The 18,942-nt window shown below is 24.6% G+C and overlaps 1 protein-coding gene across 1 annotated transcript; it reads right to left on the bottom strand.

The window, feature by feature from the left end:
• Window positions 1-716: 716 nt before the first annotated feature.
• On the bottom strand, window positions 717-4,143 carry LOC145842876 (uncharacterized). The gene is made up of 3 exons (XM_082950353.1): window positions 4,098-4,143; window positions 3,396-3,519; window positions 717-912 (listed from the first exon to the last, which is right to left on the bottom strand). The coding sequence occupies exons 1-3, from the start codon at window positions 4,141-4,143 to the stop codon at window positions 717-719; spliced, it is 366 nt and encodes a 121-aa protein (XP_082806479.1).
• Window positions 4,144-18,942: the final 14,799 nt, after the last annotated feature.

Here is an 18,942-nt window from a genome sequence, read left to right on the forward strand (position 1 = left end):
ATTATATGAAGTTAAAATATTTCAAACAGTTTTTGTAAGTGATAGTAAGATATTGATAAGTATCAAAATACTGTAAAAGAAAATAATTGTTTATATTGAAAAATAAAAATTCTACAAGTTTACAAACCTTGTTGTTTTGATCTAAAAGAGGTTTTTAAAGAAGACACACAGATTTTTTTTACAATTTGTGTTTGCTAACTTTTATTTTTAGAATTAAGAACACAACGAAAAGTCTATGAATTTGTTGTTTTTTATCTTTTTATTATTTCATGTTGTATGTGTTTTGTTATTAGATTGACATAAATACATATCACATAAAAAACAACTAATAATCATTAACAATAAATAAAAGTAAATAATTTTTTACGTGAAATTCATATTACTAAAAACTCCTAGTTTATCATTAAAACTCTTTTTTATAAAAAATGTTATGTAAATTGTATGTTAAATAACTTAATATTGCTAACTTTGGTTCATAGCATAAGTAATCAAGTTTTTGATTTCCGAGCAAGCTTACGAGCTGCTTATTTTCAGGTTTGTTCCATAGAGAAATTAAATCTAGTCTTAAATTAGTTTGCTCATCCGTCTGCGGTCTTCCATAAAGATTCTGTTTTTAAACTAACTTAAAATTGATTAATTTAAATTTTTCTCTTCTAAAAATAGGTTTGGCCTAATAAACTTATAGTAAGGTATTTTAATAAACTAATGTTTTTTTGTCATAAACGGTTTCTTACGTTTCCTAACTTGATTAACGTGAGCATTGCTTTTTTGAAGTCGCATTTTGGCATTTTATATCTTCGAGTAAGTATTTCTTTCCAGAGAGGGTTTAAATATTTACACTTTCTACCAGACATTGCTTCTGAAAGCAGTCTGTTTGTCTCGTAAATGCCGAGAAAACAATCAATAGGGCACCTGAAAAGTAGTTGCATATTTTATAATACGTTTTATGTATTTTGTAATCAAGTAAGAATAAATATGGTTTTTTAAAACTAAACACAGGTAAAAATATTTTGCTTTTATTGTGGTACAAGTAATTATGCTGATACTTGTTATGTTACACAGATAGCAATAATGTTTTGGAAAAATGTGGTAAATACAAAAATATATGATATGAAAAAGATTTAACTGTTGAGTTAAAAACAAATTTGACAGAGTAATCTATCCAAGAAAGAGATTTAAAATTAAAATTATATTATTTTAAGAAACAAAATTACTCTCTTTCATCATAATGCAGATTTTGAAATTGTAAACCTTACTAAAATAGAAACATTGTAGTTGTGTTTCTTAAAACAATAAAATTTTAGTCAAAAGTCAAAAGAAAAAAATAGTCAAATTTAAAAAAAAGTAATTTAAAAGCAATACAATTAAAAACTTATAAAACAAGCTCATAATAATAGTAATAATAATAATAATAACAATAATAATAGTAATAGTAATAATAATAAAAAAATAATAATAAACAAAAAATAATAATAACAATAACAATGATAATAACCGTTCAAAATATAGATTTAATTGTTTGCTAATAAAAGATCCTAGTGAAGTAACTTCACTGGAATATAAATAAAAACAAATTATACAGTAATCTTCCTTTATTCTACCAACATATGTTTCTGTGTGTTAACGAATCAACACACTTCAACTGGGTTCTGTAAAAAAATAATTACTGTAATGAGAGAAAAGAAGCATAGAATAAAGTAGGTGTATACATGTTTTAATACATGTATATTTCATACATGTATACATGTTTTTTTTTATTACTGCAGGTTTATACTTAGCATATAACTACCTTGTTGTTTTACATTTTAACTTTCATATACAACACAACTTACCTATTAAGTATTTAAAATATCTGTATGGGATATTTAAATTAAACAGCCGACTCCTACTTTACCAATTAATTATTTTATTAATTAAAAAAACACAATATATATTTAATTTAGGTCATTATGATGTCACTGTAAACTAATTATCGGTCAGTACATTGCAAGCCCAATAACAATTTTGTTTTTTTGTGTTTTGTTTTTTTCTTGAAATTTAATTTTTTCATTTTTGATTTTTACATTTGAAATCATTTACGTACTTAATCTGCTTCCTAATTCTATATAACTTTGATTAAATCATTACAAACATTCAATATATAATATACATGTTACATCGAGATTCTGTGACTTTTGTTGCCTTCGCCGTCGTTAAGTTTTACTAAATTTTATTGATTCATTAACTAATGGTTAATGTTTTATTTTTGTTCAAAATAGATTACATAAAAACTAAATTAATGTTCTTTGCAATACAAATTAAATAGTTTAAATAACCTCATTTACATTGTGACGTAATTATTATTTGCAGTGAATGTATTTTTCATTAGTTAACAACAATAAATTTTGAATTAGTTATCTTTCCTATTAACGTGAGTTGTTTGTTTATATTATGGTTTGTTGTTTTGGTTGTCTAATTAAGCTTACTTTACTTATTTTAGACTTAATAATCACAAGTATTGTATAGTTTTATAACAGTCGGATTTAATATTAAGTATTTTACTTATTAATAACTATTATCTGTAGAAAATATCTTATTTTATTGAAAACATGTCTACACCTACTTTATTCTATGCTTCTATTCTCTCATTACAGTAATTATTTTTTTACAGAACCCAGTTGAAGTGTGTTGATTCGTTGACACACAGAAACATATGTTGGTAGAATAAAGAAAGATTACTATATAATTTGTTTTTATTAACAATGATGATAATAATAATAATGATAATAATAGTAATAATAATAATAATAACAATAATAATAATAATAATAATAATAATAATAATAATAATAATAATAATAATAATAATAATAATAATAATAATAATAATAATAATAATAATAATAATAATAATAATAATAATAATAATAATAATAATAATAATAATAATAATAATAATAATAATAATAATAATAATAATAACAATAACAATAACAATAACAATAACAATAACAATAACAATAACAATAACAATAACAATAACAATAATAATAATAATAATAATAATAATAATAATAATATTAATAATAATAATAATAACAATAATAATAATAATAACAATAATAATAACAATAATAATAATAATAATAATAATAATAATAATAATAATAATAATAATAATAATAATAATAATAATAATAATAATAATAATAATAATAATAAAAATAATAACAATTATAACAATAAAAATAGAAGGCCCTCTATCAGCCGAGATCGACTATGCGTAATTGTGCATGAAAAATAAAATAAAAACAAATGATAACAATAATAATAAATTCAAAACAAGTTCATACTGTAATGTTTGTGTTTTATTTTTCAATTGTTTTCAAACTGATTTTTAAAGTGGTAAAAATAACCTTTTTGCTTCAAAATTAGTAAAGTAGTACGGATGAAATGATTCATGGGCAATAATCAGTTGTTTGTCTAATATTTTCTTTATATCTTTAATGTGTAGATTTTCGGTTTTACTGTACTTCAAACCTAAAAAAATAGTGCATTAACAGAATTTCATTTTGTTTTCTAAAGCTTTAGGTAATAGTAATTGTCTAAAAAGTTACCTTAGTTAGATAATAAAGTCCTGGTTTACCTAGAAAATTGTCATGCTCCTATTTTAAACTAGCGCACTTTAGAATATTTTAAATTATTGTTTTTGTAATGTACAAAATTATTTTTATAACCAAAATAACCTCTTGGTTGGCACATTATCTATTCTAATTTTTATAATTTTCTAAGTTTTGAATGAGCTTTAGACTATTTTGAACTACATTTAGCTTTTAGGTATTCGTTTGTAACTATTTTTAATGCGTTTTTTATATAATTTTTTTGACAACTGGTTTATTTTTATAGGTTTAAAATGTACATAATATTGTTTATATTCACTAAAACAGAAAAAAAACTTCTTAATATACAAACTAAATAACTATGTACTTTGAATAAAGATGCCTTTTAACGATAATTAAAAGATGTAAAATAGTTACGGTTGTGAAACTATATATAGTTTTACAAGTTTATAAAATAAAAATGAATAATGATACTTATGCGTTGAAACAACCTTTTACCTTTACTTAGTTTACTATTTAGTAAAAGTTCAAGATTTTTTGTCATCAAGTATTGAGGTGGATCAATTTCAGAAATATTTATAAACATTTGGTAATCATCATCTCCCAAAATTTTCTTTAGAGTAGTGTTGTACATTTCAAACTTTAACTCATGTTGTTCATCTGTTCCTGAATCTTTGAAACATTAAGTATATTCTATTTGAATAAGATTTTATTCAACTGATGATCTCGTTTGATAAGGTTCAAGCGAGTGAAACATTGTATTGTTAATAAAATTAAAAATTTTGAAACATTTAGTACATCAAACCTTAATTTTTAGAGAGTTAAGATGAAGAAATAACAATTTATAATAAATAACATTATAATGTTTATTGATCGACAAAAATAAAATTATTTAAAATATTTGGTCCTAGGTGCCTAGGTTTAGAAAAAACCTTTCGGTTATCGAGTTGCACTCCACTTGGATACCTTTTAACGTCTTGTCCAGGACAAAGTTCTACGTAGTTTTTTTAATATAAGTTTGGAATTTCTTATTAAAAAGCTAACTTCTTCTACAAATTTTAAACAGATTAATAGTATAAAAAATTATCCTTTACGTAACTACAAACAATAAAATTTAGGAGTATTTCTGCTTAAAGTAAAAAAATATATAGTCACAAGAGTACAAAACAGGTTGTACAAAATATACATTTGTTTCAATGTTATTTATGCAACAAGAGTTAAACAGTAAATATTTTTTCTTTTACTAGGAATTAATTTGTGTATTTCACTGCAAACAATTAAACAATGAATAGTTTTTTTAGAAAAAAAAATTAAAGTAAGTTTTATTTGCATAATAAAAAATAACTAAAACTGCTCAAATGAACTACCTTCGTAAAAATCGTAATAACTATTACCAGATCCAATTTCTTCGACTTTAGTTTTGTTGGTTAAAACATCCGGGTTTTTTAAATCGCTTACAAAGTTTTCTGTATCGCCCCTTGGTAAAGAACTTTTTGTTCGAACGTTACATATGGTGTAAACCTGACGATAAAAAATTATATTTTCTCATATACAATCTAACTAATAGCTATGTATTTTTCCAGAATATTTACTTTTTAGTCAATCTACGTTTAATTAGTAGACAAAAGCAATAACATGATATGTTTTCTCATTAAATATTATTAGTAAATTCTACGAGTTATACTTACAAAAAGGTTGGGATGTATATATCATAAGTTAAAATATCTTAACTTTTCTACTCTAAACTACTTATTTTGTTCAAAATTTTTTTTTTTTGAGATTAAAACAACGTGAAATATAAAACTACTTTAAGATAAACTATAGCGTGCTTAATAATGTTTTTTTTTAAAGTAAATTACTTTTAGTTTAAAAATCTTTTAATGAAAACAAAGACCATATAAATAAAAAACGTTGAAACTATACAGTTTAAATAAAATAGGGTTTTTTTAGGAAGCGAAAAAGTATACAGCTACTATTATTTGTTTACAAATAAGTAACCTGATTGTGTGTACTTTTGTTACTCTCATTATTAAAATTATATTTTTTAATAATTCAAAAATGTAACATTTTAAAATCTAAAACTAGTTGATAGAATCTTAGTAATATTTAGATTTCAAATTATCAGCTATTGCTAATATATATACATATATTGATTATTGCGCTAAGAAAGTTTGGTCTAAGGACCTGGTGTACAAAAGAATCTTTTAGTTATCTAGTCGTACACCACATAAAGATTAGATTTATTTGCTTATCTTGATATTTTAAAAGTAAAGTATAAAAATAATTAGTATTAGAAGCACTTTTATAAAAATAAAACGAAAAACAATAGGCTTACTTTTAGTAAGAAAACGAAAGTCTGTAATTTCATAACTTTAAACAAAAAAAATTAAAATAAGAATCTAAAATAGTTGAAATTTTAAAAATATAATTGTTATCTATATATTAGAGTTAGATAAAACTGTTTTCACTGTAGTACAGTACATCATCAATAACTAAAAATGTTTGATCTAAAAATAAATAAATTCTTTAAATTAAGGTTAAAAACAATTATATTAGTATATTAAAAAAGTTAAACATAAACTGAAAAAATTAAAACCTAGAAAAACGATTAAGCTTGGAAAAGAAAACTGCAACTAACATTATCTGTAAATTAATATTATTAAAGAAGTCTTTTACATTTGCTTTAATTTTAATTTGATCAATGCAAGTACATAAAAATTTGTTAAAATACATATTAAACAGCATACGTTTAATAACTGTATAATTTTATTGTTTTTTTTACGAAACTTTGTTACTTATATGTAAAAGTTCTATTTCAGATTACTCTTTTTTTATAAACAAAAAACACATCATATTTTTATATATTAAAATGAATTTCTATTAACATAAATCATAGTAAATAGTATTAGTTGATAAAATTAAGCTAAATTTTGATGAATACAAAAGTTTAACTTTAAATTTTATTATGTTTTTATAAAAGTGCCTAGAGAAGCAGGCATATTAAGTTAAATGAAAAAAAGTACTAGCTATTTTTTTTAATTCAAAGAGAAACTTGTTTTCCAAATACGTCTACATTAGACGTCAAGTTTCAGAAATAAATATATGATGATAAAAAGCATACAAAATGTACAGGAAACGTTAATGTGACGATGTTACTAAACACTATTCAAAAAATATCAATTTCAGATTAATTCGTAAGCTAAGTAAAGGATTTAATTTTTTTTTTATATAGCGGTAAGGTAATACAAACACTAAAAAATTTTTTAAAGCTTTTTTAAGCATGTTTTTGCGGAATTTTTTGTTTAAAAGAGTTATAAATCTACTACAGTTCTAAATATAAACTTTTCATACAAATTAGAATAATTCTTTTAAAAATACTATCTAGTTTTATTTATTCAATACTATGTTTTACTAGGTAAAAAAATATAAAATCAACAAAATTCAGTACAAATTAAAGTATAGATCGAAAAACTTTGGGCTAGATGCTAAACAAAAATTTCTGACTGGCTAGAAGCTTTTTAGCTAAAAATCAATTATTACAGAATACAATCTGTTTAATAGCAGTAAATGTCCAAATAAGTCTAATTTGTATGTTTTTACTGGATTTTATTATCAAAGCAGTTTCAATAAGTTTATCAAGTAGGTAGATAGTTTAGGAGATAATAAATGAATATTGTTATCAAATCAACATAATTTTGTTATAAAGTACATAAGATGTAATAACTTTTATCTAAATTGATTCTAAGCGCTACATTTATATGCAAGTAAAATGACTCTCATTAGGCTGGAAATATTGTGAATTTTATTCGTACAAGTGCACAAGTTCTTGGTAGAGCATTCACCAGATCTTTCAAAAATGAATACCAAGATTGCGGGTGTTGTATATCTTATTGTATAATTAAATTACAAACTTTAAATATTAACTTTTGTATAGTTCAACAAATTTAAGCAAAACAAAAGCTATTAAAAGATTACAAATCAAACTACTTTGTTCTTCAAACTTTTTTCATAAACTTTATTTGAGACTTATGAACACTTAATGAAAGTCAATGACAAAAAAGCTGGTGGGACATTTTACTTACAATCAAAAGTAAGTTTTTCCGGTAAATCGTAGACCACAAAGGATTCGACAAAAACAGCGCAATATTTCAACATATCTACAACTGCAAATCCTGCCAAAACACAGATATATATGGCAATTTTAAACTTTTAAAGCGATTTAAAATAAGTTATCTTTGTAGTTTAGAAGCAATGGTCATTGAGGAAGAAAACCCTGTATCAAATACGCAAATAATTTTGAATGGAAAACAAACAGTTTTAAGTATATATTGATTTAAATGTTTTAAATGTTTTTTGTTATTACTTAGTTTTAGTTTTTTTTAGTTAGCATATTTACTATCTAGAGTTATTAGCTTTTTGATATCTAAAATATCTATTTTGAACGTCATTATATTATAAGTTATAAACTTATTGCAAAACTAATTACTAAATAATTTTTCATTCTTAATAAAGTTTGATGGAAGTAAAACGAAAAGCTCCGAATTGATAATGAATAAAACTGTTTTATTTTTTAGTATCAAATGGTATTTATTTACAAAATAAAATTGTCATTCATTTGTATATTTTATTTTTCAAACATAAAAGCACTGATAGCTATTGCTATGTTACACTTTTTTATCTAAAGTGAATTTTTTTAGTTATTATTATTATTCAAATTTTAGTTTACCAGTTTTTATTCAATTTTTTTTCTCTATTTAGTTAAATTTGGACAAAAATTATTTGGTTAAGTAAGACATTTGTTGAGTCAGGGATTTTTTTCATTTAAAAGCTTTTGAATATTTATCAGATCGCAGTTATATGGGCGCTGAGGTCTGCGACCTAATAGAACTTTACATTTTATTTAATTTATCTTCCGTCAGGAGTTTATTATCTTTTGGCTTATATCGTGACGATGGCCTAGCCGTTTTAAATAGATCTAAGTGAAAAAATGAAAGAGCATCAAAAAGAATTAGAAACATATTCAAGTCTCACGGATTTAAGATTTCTGTCGAATGCAGTTTAATCCAAACGGAATTTTTAGACATTAGCATGAATTTAAGTATTAATGCCTTTGCACCAAATAAAAAGGAAATTTCAAACGTAAAACACATAAATAGTGGGTCTAATCATCCCAAAATAATAAGAAAAGGTAGAAGATCAATGATTAATAACAGACTAATCAAACTCTCTAGTAATAAGAAGATATTTAGTAGCATCAAGAAAGATTATTATGAAGCACTAGTTTCAAGCGAACATGATAAGCTAAAAGACAATTACACAAACGATCTGAATTTTAAGAGTAAAAAAACAAAAGATTAAGAAAAATCATGTATTCCAATCTTCCGTTTTGCAATTCTGTAAAAACCAACATAGGTAAGAGATTTTTTGGATTTTTTTCGCCTACATATTCTTAAAAACAATAAGTTTCGTAAGATTTTTAACAGGAACACAATTAAAATATCGTACAGCTGTTTACCGAATATGAGAAACATCATCAACTCACACAACAAAAGGTTTTTAAAGGCTGAAAACAAAACGAACAGAACTTGCAACTGCAGAAACAAGATGAACTGCCCATTTAATGGTGAATACCTCTTAAAGGTTTTAAATAAAAGCAAGTTAAAGATAAAGAATACATTGGCTCTACGGGGACTTCTTTCAAAACAAGGTGTCAACAACACAAGCATAGCATCCTCAAGATATTAAAAACAACAGCTCTGGCTAAATTTACTACATCAAATAACATTGAATTCTTTGAAACCGAATGGCAAGTGCTGTTTAAAATCAACTGCTCAGTACCTAGAAAAAAACATATAATTGCTCTGTCTGTAATATAAAAAGAATGGCCATTGCCGAAGCAGACAGAGATAAAGCATTTAATGTAAGAAAAGAACTAACTTCGATATGCCCCCATTTTAGGTCTAGTTATTCTTAACTTTAGTTTTTAACTTTATTTGTTAGGGTAATTTTTGTTTTTTATACCATACAAAGTTTTATATATTCATTTATTTACTACTGTCAGTTTATTTATAAGTGTTTTTTTTATTTGACGAGTCTTTTTGCTTAGTTTCATTTTACTATTGATTAATTAACTTCCCTTACAGTTACTAAGCACGAAATTTCAATTACTAAATAATCATTTATTAATCACTTACTAATTACCTGATCATACTATATATATTTGTGTGCTTCGTGTCATTTTATTGTTACTTAAAAAAATCTGAAGATCCTTTTAGGAGAAACGACGTTAGCTTAAGTGACAACCGTTGAATTAAAATATTTTAGTTATTATAAATATTTATCAGTAAATTTATCAAACTTAACTCATTATTGTTGTTTAATTGTATGATTATACAAAAAAGAATTGAGTTGAAACTTAAACAAAATTGACTATTCACATAAGACAACTTTAAGTAAGTTATTAATTTTTTATAAATTTAAAAATTATAAAAATGTTTTCCAATGATCGTTTTTAATCAAAAAACAAAATACTAGTATATTAAAAATAATATATAAAATAAATAGTAATATGTTGATAATATATATATATATATCCTGTCCTACTCCTGCATGCCAAACATGAAACAACTTATAATGGCACACAATCGAAAGATGTTAGACACGCAGTACAAAGAGAGGCGAATGTGTGACTGCAAAAAACAAGAATGCCCGGTAAATTGAAGTTGCCTGATGGAAAATGTTATATATAAAGCGACAGTCATAACTGATAACCAGACCAAGTTTTATGTAGGCTCGACTGGACTATCGTTCAAGAATCGCTACACAAAGCACAAGTACAGCTTCAAACACGAAAAACATAAAAATACGACAACTTTATCGCAGTACATTTGGAAACTAAAAAATAACGAAGTTAATTTTAAAATTCAGTGGGAAATATTAACAAGAACGAAAAATAAATACAGTTTAAAAAACGGATGTAAATTGTGCAATGCGGAAAAAATTGAAGTTTTAAAAGTTAAGAAATCTGAATCTCTAAACAAAAGAAACGAATTACAAACTGGCTGCATACATTATAAAAAGCAATTTATCTAAAAACTCTGTTAATAATTTTGTCTAAAATCAACTATCTATTATTACGTAATACCTAATTTTGTATAATTTTATTGCTGTACTTACAAGTTTGCTTTTCATTGAATAAAACTTGGCTGAGGACGCGTATTAAACGCAGAAACAGCTGTACCAAGCAAAAGTTTATTTTGTGTATGTTATTTCTATATATATATATATATAAGATGTAACGTTATAAGGCGTTAAATCCTGGAGATCCTGATAAGCTAAGCTTATCGGAATGTATATCACAGATGTTCTTGTGCTAAAACTTTATTTCAACTAACGGCGTTTCACTGCTCTCAAATAAATTTAAGAACAGATCTACGGAGTCTCAAAAAGCTCTAAGAATAGCTATTCTTAGAGCTTTTTGAGACTCCGTAGATCTGTTCTTAAATTTATTTGAGAGCAGTGAAACGCCGTTAGTTGAAATAAAGTTTTAGCACAAGAACATATGTGATATATATATATATATATATATATATACAGGTTTATCGAGTAAAAGAAAGAACCGATATGGATTTAGACAAATTTTCCAAAAAAAAAAACAATGAAGACTAGTTAGATATTTTTGTCACGTGTTTCTGTTAGAGAAATTAAAAGATAAACAATAGCACTTTTTAAGTAGTGTTTATTTGAAAAATTACATACTTTATACCTGTTGTTTTTGTTGGTGGTTGTGTAAATTAAACTATATAGTTTATTGAACGACAGAAAAAGACAATTAAAAAATTTTTCCTAAGACATGGTACACGAAGAACCTTTTAATTATTAGTCGTTCACCACAGATATCTTTAACATCTTGTCCAGGACAATTTTTTTTTAATAACATATAAATCTTTTTTGAATAAATTATATTTAATAAAACGATTTCTAAGTGTCATGAAAAAGCCTTTAATTTTAGTTAAATTATTATAGAACTAAATTCTCAAAGCTTGTACAAATATTTCAAACTTCAAATACTAATTGATGAGATTGTTATGAAATATTTAGGAACTTTCAGTATTTTTTCTTAATTGTATTCAGGTTACCTAAAACTGCTTTAAACAAAGTAGAAAGTGGTCAGTCATAAACAAAACAATAGATAGCTTGAAGTTTTAAAAAGCTAGAAGTAATTGTTTTAATTTGAAGCTACTGAAATGATGTCCTGGGAAAGACGTTATAAGATATTCGTTGTGTGAGACTCGATAACCGAATGGTTTTTTCGTGCACCAGGTCCGAGGACCAAGTATTTTGAGCATATTTTTTGTCGTTCAAATAACTATATATATATATACATTACCAATACTACTATTTTTTTGATACAGATTTGAATTTTGCATCCTTGTAAAATTGACTTGGTTTTTATTTAATTTATTTCTGAGCGAAGTTTTTAGTAAAATACGTTAGGTGGTAATCGTTTAGAATTATAAAAATGTTTTATGAATCCCTTACTTAAAATACTGTTTGATTTACTTTTTAGTAATAAAACCTTTTTTACATTTGTAAACGTTAATAATGTTTCCTATATATCCTTTATTATTATTAGTTTTGTATAATAATTTAAATATTAAGTTATGCTTAATATTAACCCAAAGGTTTTTTTTTTCTACAATTTTTGTACTGTATGCAAAGTTAAAATAAAAAATGTACTAAAATTTTTTTCGTTTTAAAAACAAATTTTAGTTTTATAATTTTCTAAATATTTACTCATGTATTCAAGTTACGAGTTAGAAGTTTAGTTAGACACAACGTAAAACAGAATACAGATTAGTGAATATGATAATTGAGTAAAATATTTTTATTTCTTTTAAAACATTTAAGATATTATAACAATTAAAAAAATATACTTTAAACATTTAAACCTTAATACTTTTCATGATAGTTTTAAAATTTCAATAGATCTTTCATTGTGCTGTTTATTTTAATCGCTTTGACTGAAATGAGCTTTTTTCGAGAATAAACGTTATTAATATCAACTATTTATTAAACTAAGACTAAGTCATTATCAAAAAAACTACATAAGTTTATAACTACTTTTTATATATCTATAAAATTTTTTCATTCGCATAACTTAACTAGTTAAATTTGTAACTTAAGCCGGATAATATTATAAAGTGTATCAGGATACATATTTGAAATTGTGTCATTAAATTTGTTATTCAAAATGAAGTTTAACTTCACTATTTTTCTAATAAATAAAAGATTATTTTGTGGTGTTTAAGTTGTACCCAAAAGTTATTTGTTTTCAATTATACAATTCTGATTTGAACATATTTAGTCTAAATCAATTCCAATCTAAAATAACAAGAACTAAACAATCAGTTACGCTGAACAAAATACATGACTTTTATCTTTAAAGATCTAAGACTAGCAAAAATAAAAACATGCATTTTTTATTTATGAAAAAAATATCATGGAAATTAATTGTTTTTGCTTTAATAATAGGTTATTGAATTGAAAAAATCTTTTAATTGAATCCTTTTTAAGCTTTTAGAAATACTTGACATCACTTAAACAACGAGTAGGTTTAATGGATATTTGTAAAAATAGAAAATAAAATAACTATATTTTTAAATAAAATTTACTAATGATTGAACACAGTACATTTTTCTGAATTAAAAAATTTAAAAAAGTCTTGATAGGAAACTTTCTATTATAACTTAAGGAAAAAATAACAGCTTTTTGACATCTTTAGATAAAAATTCGCAATTTAAAATTGGTAGGTGTTCTATTACTTGAGTTAATTAAATAAAATTTTAATGGCCTTTTTTGCAAAACTTAATTATTTATTGGAGATTTTTTAAGATTTGAGCCAAAAAATGCTCGTCTCTTTATATTAGAATAGTTACAAAAAAAAGTTAGTTAATATTAACAAAAATTTTTATACGTAACTTATAAAATATCTTTTCAAAGCTAAGACAGCAGAAACTAAAGAATTTTATGTTAAAGTAGTTTGTTATTGTTTTTCTTAGAGTTAGTTTTATCCGAACTTTATATAAAAAAAAAAAAAACTTTAATTGACCTGGCGTAAAACTTAGTATAACTTAAATTGTAGATGAAACTTTAAAATGTTAACTGAAGTTTTAATCTAAATAAAATGCAAAAATTAAAATTTTTCTTTTTTTTAGTTGCATGTTTACTCTGGATAAAAATTTTCATGAAATTTGCCAGGTGTAGTTTTACCTATTTATTTATGAGTTTACCTATAGTAAACAAAATGTAAATCTATCATTAAGAGCAGTGATCTTGTATGTGTGCACCGGTGAAAATTATCAAAAGAACTAGCTCTCCAACAAGATACCAGAGATTGCAAATCATGGCTTTCAACGCAAAGGCTGCACATAACTCATCAGTACTTTTCTAATTCTCAAATGTATTGATTAAATCAAAGTCGTTGCTTAGAGCTTCTGAAGCTACAGTACAATTGATGCAAAAGGGAATGTAGCAGTTTATGCAAAAACCAACAAAAGGTTTCAGTTTTTTCTAACAAGTAGTGTCAAAAACTGTTTAACAAGTTCTGTTGTTATAGAAAACATATCTTAAAAGCGTTAATGGCTTTGCTCATCCATTTAGCTTAAGAAACAGCTCTACGACGTTAAGAAGTGAAAGCGATGGCTGAATTCCTAAAAGCTAACTAAAATATTAGCTTATATGGAATGTCACTTAATAACCTGAGTAGCCCCCTGTATTGGAGCTAGTAGTGTCGAAAACCATACCATTAATGCTGATTACACCTATTTCATTCTTTAAAAAAATCCATCACTTTGTTAGAAACTTATTTGCTATAAATGTTTCTTTAATTTCATCCAAGTGAAAAAACTTGTAAAAGCTTATGTTCTGTTGATTGAGACAGAAACTGACAAGCGTTTTTCCTTTGAGTTGCCATCCGTTGTTGGAACAGTTTCGTTGTCCCAATGGACTAGATTTTTTTTAAACTGCTGTCCATTATTGCAGCCCTTATAATGTCTTGCAACATATGCTTAACTTATATTGACAGAGTTTATATTTCTACCAATAATATTAACTATAACAGGAACAATTGCTGATAAGTCAGTCGGAGTAATTTTAGTTCTTCTTACAGCTGCACCTAGCATTTCATCTCTAACAAAGTCAGCACCTGTTTTTACAACAAGCTTCGTTTTAATAAAACCAAACTTCTTATATCTTCTAGAACAGGGATCGGCAAACTGCGGCCCGCGAGCACGGTTTTTTTTTTTTTTGTATGGAATGCGTCCTGCAAAAAAAAAAAATTGTGGCCCGTGAGCATGTAAATGTGGCCCGCTGACCAAAAATTTATTATCAAGTTAAATTTTTTTCAGTAACTTGTTTCAACTTGATTAATTTTGTTTTAAGTTCCCGTATGAAATTTTAAAGTAATTTTAATACTTTACTACTTTAGGTTAAAAATGTTAAAAAGACAGATTAGCATTCCAACAGGGTTTTTTTTTTCTCAGTTTAATAATAACTTTATTTTTACAACAGCAAGTAATTATCTGAAAAAAGAGTGGAAAGAATGCTTAGATTTAGTAAATTAGTTGTTGATACCTTTTTAGCAAATAAACTAGATGCACATGTTTTCCATTTTGTTTAAAAGTAATGGACAACAGTTAACTAAAATGTCATTTCTTTACAGTTTTGGTATTCTTTTTAAATCCTTTTTATACCTAAGTTTATTTTAAAGAGGTTTTATTATTAAATGTCATATTTGAGCGTGCACAAAAAAAATTAAATTAACATAATAATAAGAACTAAAGTTTATTTGATTTTAGTTTTGAAACACTTTGATTTTTTATTAGTTTGTTTGCACTTCAAATTAATTCCTATGTACACCAGAGTACAAACATGCTCATATTTTAAACCACTTTTTATTTAATATTTAAGTTAGATTAGGGTTAGTTTATGCATACATTTCTAACATTATTGTTTCTACATGTAATATCTAAGTGTGTACAAACACATTTGAAACAATTTATATGACATAAATTAAGATAGTTTTTGTTAGGTATACATTTAAATTTTTCAAACAATGTTGTTTTGCATATTAAGTTAATTTTTATGCGTTGCATACTAATATATACAAATTCTGTTTTTTTCAAATACCTATATAATAGTATTTAATAAACTTGATTTAGGATTGGTAAGTTTTTAAGTTTGTTCATTGTTTATCAAAATAGTTTTAATTAAATCAAATAAACAACTTAACATTGCCACACACTCAGACTATGACTATTTGAAGACTTCAAACATCAGGTCAATTTAGTCATTTTTTTTAGTTTTTGGGCTGAATTGCTTTTTGTATACGAAAATATCAGGCTACTTTTTGTTTATCAGGCTGGCTTTTTTGCTTTAAAGAGTGGCAAACCAAATTTATGATGTATGTTTTGTTCAATTAACAGTGTTGGTTTAAATTATTATATATGTTAAGTTTTAAGTTTTGCAGCTGATATAATTTGAAATAGTATTTATATTACTGTATACATATAAGTGTGAATAATTAGTGTTGCCAAAAAACTTGAATACCTGAAAAGCTTGAAATTTGACAATGTATGCTTAAAAAATCTGGAAAAAGCTTGAATTTGAGAATTTTTAAGAAAACTTTGAACTTCAAATAATTTCTACATGTAAAGAAATGAAATTTCGATTTGACACAAAAAATCTACTATTTAATTTTTTTTTTATAAAAACACATCTAAAGTAGCTTAACAGTTTTTTTTTTAATATTGATATGTTATTTAAGACATTTTTTTACCTTTAATTTAATTTTGTACTTAAAATAGAAGAAAAAAATTGTACTTTAAAAAAACTTATATTGGTGCATTGCACCTTTGCTTTTAGAATGTATTTACCTATTGTTGTGCTTTGCATTGGAACTAAACTTAACAAATTATTCTAAAATGTCAAAGTTAATATAAACACCTCTAATAAAAATTTTTATATAAGCAATATTTGTTGTATCAGTGCTCTTATCTTAACAGATTGATTAAGTCCTAATTTGATTTATGCAGCTTTATAATCTTCAGGCATTTCCTAAACACGACTTATTGTTGTCATTAAAGTAATAAACAAAAATATTTAACTACCGGCAACATAAATTATATGAAAATAAATAAAAATTCTAAACGGTATCTTCTTTTTAGTAATTACTTTGCTTCTTAACAAATTGCCTTAACAATTTCTTCGATCAGTTTTGCTTTGTTGGAAATCACTTTAGCAATTTGTTTTATTTTGTTCGTTTATCGCAATAGCTTCTAAGTAACGTTTTTTAATTCTTAAAGCTCGTGTTATATTTCACATTTACTCTTTTTAAATGCAATATTTTTATTGCAGACCAATAATTGTTATAACGCTCAATAAAAATAAGTTTTTCTACTTCATTAATGACTTAATAAACTTTTATACTTCTGTTAAAATGTTTTATAAACCTAAATGTCCATTCAAACTCACTTATAATATTTTTTGCTAAATATTCCACTGTTAATAAACTTAGTTATTTTTTTATTTTGTGAACTTTATTTTGACAAGCAAGGTTGCCAAACAAACAGGCTAGTTTAAAAGATTGAAAAACTCAGACTAGCTTAATCCTGTTTAAGACATTTTAAAAAAACTCAGTCTGTGTGAAACTTATAATTTAAACATTTTGAATAAATCTTCGAACTTTCAGAAAGGTTTTATGACTGTAAAGTAGTTTATTAATTGTAATTATTTTTTGTGATTTTACATATCGTGTAATTTTTTATAGCGATGATATTTTAAATAGGTATTTAAGCTTTATTAACAACAAGAATTTAGCTTTTTCAACTTTTAATATACTTAGGCTGGTTTGATATAACTCAGACATTTTTGCTTTTAAAGTGGCAACCATGTAGAATTATAATTAATTACTAATAAAGTATTTTATTAATTATGTTATAAAATTTGTTTCAGTTTTCTACAACACAAATAGGTATTTATTTTATTTAGTTTACTAATTACTGAATTTTTTAAAGAGTGTAAACTATTTGAGACGCAAAAACTATTTTTATAAGTAAATATTTAAATTAGTTAACTAAAACCAAAATATTATTCAAATGTCACTAAAACTAAAACAGCGGCCCGGAAAAACTTTGGAAACTTGTAATTTGGCCCGCAAGCACCAACTGCGTGCCGACCCCTGTTCTAGAAGAAGATAAATTTTAAATAAAGTAGTCTTTTTTTTTTGCTCTTTTTGATTGGTTCGTCCATTAAAAGACAAATAATTTACAATTAATTTGAATTAATTGTTTTTATAAAGTAAAAAGATTATTTTTTATAAAAAAACTCTTTGGATAAAATTCTTCAAAACAAAGCTAACTGAAAAAGAAAAATGACCGCCTTGTTATACGTATAAAAAACCAAAAAAAAAGCAAGGTATTTATTTATTTTTGCTCTCACTGGCAGTAAGCTATTTTTGTGCTGTTTCTTTTTTGGTTTGCCATGCACAAAGTGTTAAGCTAAGCCTAACTCAAAGTTCAGGGTAATAGATGCATCTTAGTGCACACAAAATTAGTTTTTGGGAGCATAACATTTTTTTAGTGTCCATGAATCTTAATTTGACACCTACACTTTGATATTTACACTAGATATCTTGGTTTTGGAGCAAAAAAGTACCGTCTATGTTTAAAGCTAATATTGAAACTTACACTTTATATTATGGAGTACATTATAAAGAAAACATTGGGGTGATTAGCTTGAAGCCTACTGATTTAAACTTTTTTTTAATGGTATAGTTTATTTTTTGTATTCAAACTATCAACCTTATATACTAAAATTTAAGTTGATTATATTTTCATTCTCACAAGAATTTAATGAAATTTGCAATTTTTAATGTAATAGTAAATTTTAAAAATGGTATATTTCATACCTAAAAAATCAAATATGTGAAGTAAGTTAAGTTGTTTTAAAGCCAGATGAAAATCTAGGGAAAAAATATTAAAAAAAACTCTCTACTTTTTATAAATAAAATAAAGAAAGTGTTTTTTTGACTTTACAACAGTTAGAGCTAAACATAATTAAGAAATATACATGCTATGTTTAAATATTTTTTCTTAGAATATAGTTATCATAAAATATATCGGAATTTGGACGACGTACAATATTACTATTTGTTCAATAATTCATCTTATTGTACTATTTAGGCTTTTAGTAAAATAAATGCTTTGGCAAAACTTTTTCGTAAAATAAAACAAGATAAGGCTATTAACAAGAATCTGTGGTACCTGAAAAATTTTTACACAAA

This window comes from Thalia democratica, chromosome 8 (assembly GCF_965202585.1).
Source record: "Thalia democratica chromosome 8, ktThaDemo2.hap1.1, whole genome shotgun sequence".
In the NCBI taxonomy this organism is placed as follows: domain Eukaryota; kingdom Metazoa; phylum Chordata; class Thaliacea; order Salpida; family Salpidae; genus Thalia; species Thalia democratica.